At 37.0% G+C, this 7735-nt stretch overlaps 1 protein-coding gene across 1 annotated transcript; it reads left to right on the forward strand.

Annotated features, from left to right (window-relative positions):
• Positions 1 to 1273: 1273 nt before the first annotated feature.
• Positions 1274 to 4432, forward strand: cxcr2 (chemokine (C-X-C motif) receptor 2). Its single transcript, XM_014015193.1, has 2 exons — positions 1274 to 1348; positions 3247 to 4432. The coding sequence occupies exons 1-2, from the start codon at positions 1274 to 1276 to the stop codon at positions 4336 to 4338; spliced, it is 1167 nt and encodes a 388-aa protein (XP_013870647.1). The 3' UTR covers positions 4339 to 4432.
• The last annotated feature ends 3303 nt before the right edge of the window (positions 4433 to 7735 follow it).

The raw sequence follows: 7735 nt of genomic DNA on the forward strand, positions 1-7735 counted from the left end.
ATCTTGCTGAAGACATTGAAGGATCTCAGCCTCCTTAAGAAGTACAGTCTGCTCTGTCCTTTCTTGTAGACTGCTTCACTGTTTTATTTATTTTTTTGTTTCTTATCTCTCAAACTTTTCAACTAACCACACTGAGCAATGCTGTTCACACAGATTAACTTTGTTCTAGTTTGTCAGTGATGTTTCAGACACAAACATGCCATTCTTCATTTAAGTATTGTGTTTTGACAGAACAAGCCTCAATGATGACCTAAAAAGCTCTAAGTTTATCTCAGGTCACCATTCAGACRCAGATCAGATGTAATAAAAWGGTCTTMGCTCCATTTCTTCACATGAGACAAMAAGAAAAAAAACAGAACTTCTGCTTTTCCTTCCTGCTTAAGTGGATCTCCATAAAGAAACTTGTTGCAAACTATAAAATAAAACATGAAATTCTTATCTTGAATTAAATGAAATGGTGCAGTTTGAAGGCTACAGTAATTTTCCTGGTTGAATGATATGCAATTCTGAACTGCAGGTCCACACTCAATGTAAACAAACCTCCTGGCTGAATCTAACATGTGGAAGTTTGAGCAATTAGACTGACCAGTCTGTGTAGTTCTTTTTAAACTTACATAAATATAAAAATCAACTTGTGTCACGATCAGGAGCTTCTGCCATTTCCAGTTTGGGTATTTTTCTTCAATTTGGCTTGTAATTTTTACACAATACCTGTCTGAAGGTATTAATTTTTTACTAAGGAAAGAGCAAAACAACCTTTCTAAAACTGCAAAAGTGGAAAAACACGCACTTTCAGATCTTTATTTTTGCATGAAACTCACAAAGGAAGTGAAACAAGTAAAGACAAATAACACAAAAACATCAAAGTATAAGATAAACAGATATAGATGATGAGAAAGATATGTACAAACACAAATTGCGAAGCTTCTTTTTGCTGCATCATGTTACATTGTGCAGCTGCAGTTATGTCAAAACATTTTAATCGTGTTAATTTGCTTCATTTTAAAAAGCTAAAAAAAATCTGTCATTCTGTTCAATGTCAACATCTCAGTACTACTGTGCAAAGAGTCCAAACAGTCTTTTTTTTCTCCGTATGAGATAATATCTGTGGGTTGTTTTTTTGTCTGCTCACTTGACTGACAGTTTGCATCAACCACGACGCAGCCTGCAGACAGCCAGCAGAACTTCAGGCAAGCCTGAGGCAAAGACAAGAGCCTTTTCACAACTACAGGTTATTTTTTTTACATCTTTTGTGCTCGTCAAGACAGGAGGAATGAAGCACCAACTTATTTTTGGTCTTTTGAACTTTTTCAATTGTTTTATTCTGACAAGTCAAGAAGAGGAACAGGTAATACTTTATTTTATTTTTGTATTTTAAACAAAAATGACCCAAAGAGACGGGGTAATTTTTAATCTAAGGCAAAAAACAAAAAAAGTAGATTATTTAGATTATTTAGATTATATATATATATATATATATATATATATGATGATATGTATATGTATTAAAGTTAGAAAGAAAAAAGTGTCCACAAGAAATTGCAGAGGTGACTGCAGAGTTCATGTGTTTTTATCAGTGAGTCACATTCTCTGGTGTGAGTGAACAATGCAACATTTGTGCAATATTTCTTTGGGATTTTCTTGCTAAAATGAGAAGATGCACAGCTCATAGATGTGAAGTTAAGCAGCAATGCTTTAGGCTAATTAATCAGTGACCAACAACTGTGGAACGCAGGATTTTCCTTTGATTATAAATGAGAAGAAATGGATCAAAATGAGCATTTTTTAATTAAACACCACTACAGCTAACATTTTCAGAAAATAGTGCCTCTTTCAATGGAGGACCAAATCTGACATAATTAGAAATAAAAGCAGAAATATATAAATGGACCAATAAATTAATAAATACACTTGAAAAAGGAGGAAAACACTTACTTGTGCCTTTGTTTTAAACTAAACTTTAAACTTTAAGCTAAACTGAGGCAGCACAATCATGCACAGTAGATCTGCACATGGATCCTGCTGCTTCCTGTCCGTTGACCAATAGGAGAGGAGCTGACCCAAGAAGCTCCATCCACTGTATTTGCATAATGAAGCAGAAATGTATAAGGAAATGTAAATACAGGAGACAGAGAATTGTAAAAACAACACATGAAACTAAAAAGACTTGTGGGAAAATTATATATAAAAATAAAAATAAACATTTAAAGGGGCAATGTCATATAAAATCAACTTTTTGAGTTTTTTTTTATCATGTTATAATGTTATCCTCTCATCAAAAACATGCCCAGAGTCTCATTAATGCATGTTTGAGAAATTCTTTGCTGTCCTGAGGCAGCCAGGCAGGGGAGCAAAAACCACCAATTGGGACTAGAACCGCCTTTTGGGACCAGCTCCTCCTCTGGGCTGTGTCTTCGAACTGAGCTTCCTCATCCCAGAGGCTGGAACGTCATCTCTGTAATTGCTCCGGTTCTTTAGAAAACGTACTTTCCAGTCCAACAATAAGGTTCACATGTATCCTGAGATGCAATTTTCCAAAAGAGATATTGTACAATGTTGCTTCGTTTTTTATTACAACAAAGTCTGCTATGACGCTCCAGGTTTTAAGCAGCAGAGCTCTGTAGAGAGAAGTAGCTGTGATGATGTGCTGAAATGGGCGGGACAGAAGTGGAAGGAGGTTCTTAAAGAGACAGAGGCCAATTTCAAGGTGTTTAGAAAAGGAAATGATGAGAAGAAGTTTATTTTCTATTTAAACATACTGTATAAACAGCATTTTAATAACAACTCAAGGTGACATAGATACTTTATTATTGTATAGAATTTAAATATATGCCTGAGAAACACATAATATTGCCCCTTTAAGAGACACAAGTAAAACAAAAAATATATAATTTTAAAAACAGTAAAATTTAAATTATGTGGTAAAATATATAATTTAGATTAATTGATAAATTTTAAGTGTGTTTATTTATTTTTTGGTCCATTTAAATATTTCTGCTTTTGTTTCTAATTCTGTCAGATTCGGTCCTCCATACATTCCTTGCAGGTAGCACCTTTTAAACACATTTGATATGATTTAAAACAGGTGACAACACATACAGCCCACAACGTACTGCTTTGTGTTTTAGATTTCTTCCAAAAAACATAAATACATTTTCTAATTTCACTGAAACCTCATGACTGCTCTGCTTCTGGTCTGTTTCTTCCTGCTGCTCACCATTGGCTTTTGTTTTTGTTTTTATTTAGATTCAGAACAAAGATGAAGGCTGGTCTCTTTATGATGAATTGCCAGAATATAACTCAACGTACGATTCTGATTCTACATCAGCTCCATGCCTGTTGTCTGTGCCCGGATTTAATTCCCTCGCCCTGATGATCGTCTACTTCATCGTGTTTGTGTTCAGCATCGTGGGCAACAGTGTGGTTATTTTCGTGGTCTGCACCATGGAGAAAAGCAGAACAAGCACCGATATCTACCTGATGCACCTAGCCATGGCAGACTTCCTGTTCTGCCTCGCCCTTCCCTTCTGGGCCGTGGACAGTCATTACGGTTGGGTTTTCGGCGACTTCTTGTGCAAGCTCATGTCTGGCTTTCAGGAAGCGTCTGTGTACTGTGGCGTCTTCCTGCTGGCGTGCATCAGCGTGGACCGGTACTTTGCCATCGTCAGAGCCACACGCAGGCTGTCCTCCCATCACCTGGTGGTGAAGGTGATTTGTGGGGTCGTGTGGCTCGTGGCAGCGGTGCTCTCTCTACCTGTGGCAGTTAAGAGGGAAAGAATGCACGGCGCGGATCTGAACCAGGACATCTGTTATGAGAACCTGACCGGCGAGAGCAGCGAAAAGTGGCGAATCAGCATGCGTGTTCTGAGACACACCGTGGGCTTCTTCCTGCCTCTGGTGGTGATGGCTGTCTGCTACAGCTGGACGGTGGTGACGCTGTTCCACACCCGCAATCATCGAAAGTATAAGGTCATACGTGTGATCCTGGCGGTGGTGCTGGCGTTCATCATCTGCTGGCTGCCCCACAACGTCACCGTGCTCGTCGACACGCTCATGAGAGGCGGGTCGCTGCAGGTGGGCTCGTGCGACACCCTCTACAGAGTAGAGATGATGCTGAAGGTGACCCAGGTTCTGGCCTTCCTGCACTGTGCCGTGAACCCGGTGCTGTACGCTTTCATCGGGGAGAAGTTTCGGAACCAGCTGCTTGTCGCGCTTTACAAAAACGGCCTCATTAGCAAGAGGCTGTTGATGTCTTACAGGAAGAATTCCCTCAACAGTTCGGTCAGCTTCAAATCTCGAAACACCTCTGTTTCCATGTCGGTTGCACCCGACGGCTAATTTTCCTCAGAGGCTCATGATTTATTTGATCCTTCAGTCATGTCATATCTGATCTCTTCACCAGTAATGAGCAAATCAAAATGATGAGGTTGCATGATGGGAATCTGAGGACCAAAGCCAAAAACATGAATTCAATACAGACCAGGATAAATCTGTTAGTGTCCTTACAGCTCATTTATCTTAAAAAGTAATGTCATTACAGGGAATTGTATAATGCACTGTACGTACGTATATCTGCACGCTTTTTGTATGTGTTAAACAAAAAAAATGCAGAAAAACATTATTTGTTGTTTGTTTTAAGATGCCAAGGTAGTAAAAACAGATTTGCTGGTACCCATAAAAGTATCAAGACCATCCTTAAGCAGCAACGTTTCTGACATATTAAAAAGGAATAAAAAAGGAAAAAATTGGACTATAGCCAACCTACCAGGATGTGGATGCAAGAGGTAATGCAACCCCAGGTTAATCGGATGGTGAGGGTGATAGAAACAAAAAAGGAAAATAAATTATCCCAAACTTTAACAATAAAAATACAAATCTAAGCTTTTTGGATGGGTTTTGTTTATTGTTGTGGAAGTGGGAGGGTACCAACAAGTTGATCTGTTCACAGGCCTTTTTAAAAAAAATTTTGTAAAGCATGTATTTTTGAAAACTTCTTGAGAAATTTAAGAACAATATAACAAGAAGTAAACAAACTAACTAGTTCAATTTAAGGTGGACTGAATCTATGTAGTCACTTCTCTGTTTCCTGTGTGTTTGGTCTCGAGTCACTAGCTGCGTTATTGACCATGAAAATGCTCAAATTAGCATTTCGAAAATAAATTCGCTCAATGGAAACACGTCAATTAAAAAAATATGTACGTTTTTCAACACAATGTTTTTGCGCTAGGATGAGGTGGTTTKTCGGCCGTATCGAAATTGGTGTTTTTCGCAAAACTGCAATGGAAACACAGCAGTTGCGAAAGTGTGTTTTTCGACATTAACAGAATATCGACAAAGTTTTGCGCACATTTGCAATGGAAACGCAGCTACTATTGTTTGTTGTTTTTTTTCACCCAGAATGAACACACTCCATATTTCTTATAACATAACTCATTATACCAGGTAATTAAAAGCTTGAGATGGTGTCTAAAGTTGCAGGTGAAGCTTTCCGGTTTTATGTTTTCAATGCAAAACATGATTTTTATTAGGTGTTTATCTTTTTTATCTTTTTTTCATTGTTGCAAAACCTGATGATTCTTTGTCAGTTTGAATAAACAAAGCTGAAGTCAGGATTTTATTGTTGTACATTTTGCAAAGCTTGTGCTATTCATGAAAACAAGTTTATTATTAGCACACTGATCTAGATCCTGATGCTGAGATGTAACCAAAGTTTCAATTTAAACAAAATTATTATTATTTTTCTCCTCCAGCAAGTAACAAATGCATTTTTTGTACAAATGGCTGTCAGCTCTTTTAAGCAGGGATAAATTGTGAAACCTTGTTTCTACTTTCACAACCAAAGTATGACATGTCAGTATTGTGTAAGATTTGCTTTTTGTTGTTTTATTATTATATTTTTGTTTGTTTTTTTGCATAATTAATAAAATATGAACTTTTCTTATTACTGTGCATGGATGTGCAGATAAAATGTACCGTTTATAAGTGATGAAATGACAGGTAACAAGTAGTGAGATATGAGATATCGCAACAAAGAAATTGCTAAATCTATGGTTGTGTAACAAAAACCATATTTAAAAAAACATTTATTAACCAACATATTCTCTTYATCTATAATTGATTCTAGGAATGTTTTTATAAAGTGATAAATAAGGTTTGATCTAAAATTATAATAGGACTGGAAAGCAGCTTCAACACAAATATAAATAAAATGTATATTTTGCATTTCACACTGCTTTAATTGTTTTCTAAAAAGCAGAACAGAATTTTTTTCCCAATGTTTTGTAAAATGCTGTTTCATCCTCAGCTCTCTGATCAGGTTCCTCTTTTTGTTTGTGGTTTTCTTGGAAGGGGAAGGGGATGGGGTGGGGTGGGTTGGGGGTCAAAACTGTCACAGACAATTAAACTCGTACATGTTTTATCAGAGGCCCAATAAACCTGGAAACAGAAGAAACACTGAATATATATATATATAAAAAATAAGTTGTGTTTGTTTGTAAAAATAATGGCAAAAATCCTAAATTACTTAGAGGAAGAGTTTATGTGTGAAATATGTCAGCTGTGGAACTAATTATCTGTAAAACTGACTGGCTGTAAACTTCATGAAGGTTTCTTCCAAAGATTAACAAATCAACTTGAAAATTTTTCAAAAACTTATTAATAAACTTGATAGTTAATGAATAGAGAAAACATAAATAATAAACTTTTTATGCCTCATTTCCCCCCAACTTACCAGAACATTTTAATTTATGTTTCTTATTTAAAAAACTGACTGTTAAATGTAGTTTCTAGGCACAAGAGAGTCTAAAATTCCTCCTCTTTCCCCTCTATACCCCTTATTAAACAATAACAGGTTGTTTTGAAGAAGCTGAAATAGACTGACCTCCACAAAGCTTCAAAAAACTCAAACTGATTTGAACATAAAAAAGGGCATCCCACAAGGCTTAATCCTAGACCCTCTGCTGTTTAGTCTCTTCAGGAGTTAGACATTGAAACAGAAACACCTGCTTTTAGAGACCCTTACATCCCTTTCAGTCAGCTTCCTCTTGCGCCCACAGTTAATCCTGTTGGATGTGGTTAGTCCTTCTTGGTGGTATGCTGACATTACCCTGGATACTGTGGCTCTTGATACATCACAAAGACTAGCTGTCTTGGTCACAGATACACCAGGAAGGTGTGCACCAACAATTTGTCCTCTTTTGAACTCTGGAATGTCACCCATGTTGTGTGCATTGCAATATTTGGAGCAAAACTGTGCTCTTACCCTGCTAGTTGAACCTTCACACTCTGCTCTTACTGGTGCAATGTGCAATTAATGAAGATTGGCCACCAGGTTGGTCCAATTTAGCCATGAAACCTCCCACACTAAAATGACAGGTGTTTCAGTTTCATTGTCTAACCCCCGTAATTGACTTGTCTCTGCACTGCTCAGGTGCCAGCTGTCAACTTTATGTAGATGATGCAGTTCTTTATGCAACTGCTAAGTCACCAGAACAAGTTGCAAAGGGTATAATCCATACATCTGACATCCAACAGTGGCTCATCCAAAATCAGCTGGTTCTAAATCTTTCAAACACAGTTTCCATGTGTTTTTCAATAAGAAAACTTGATTTAAAAGAAAATTTTAATGTTAGTTTACAAATTGGAAAAAAATAACTCTGCTGCAGAATTTAAATACCTTGGTTTGGTGCTGGATCCTTAACAATAACCATGGTTATATACACAGTGATGCAGGCAT

Source organism: Austrofundulus limnaeus, unplaced genomic scaffold (assembly GCF_001266775.1).
Source record: "Austrofundulus limnaeus strain Quisiro unplaced genomic scaffold, Austrofundulus_limnaeus-1.0 Scaffold125, whole genome shotgun sequence".
Lineage (NCBI taxonomy): Eukaryota > Metazoa > Chordata > Actinopteri > Cyprinodontiformes > Rivulidae > Austrofundulus > Austrofundulus limnaeus.

What these genes read in the sequence shown, in the direction of transcription:
- cxcr2 (XM_014015193.1), top strand. Translation starts at nt 1,274, where the DNA reads ATGAAGCACCAACTTATTTTTGGTCTTTTGAACTTTTTCAATTGTTTT. An exon ending in CAAGTCAAGAAGAGGAACAG is followed by an intron (nt 1,349 to 3,246) that starts GTAATACTTTAT and finishes GTTTTTATTTAG; the next exon opens with ATTCAGAACAAAGATGAAGG.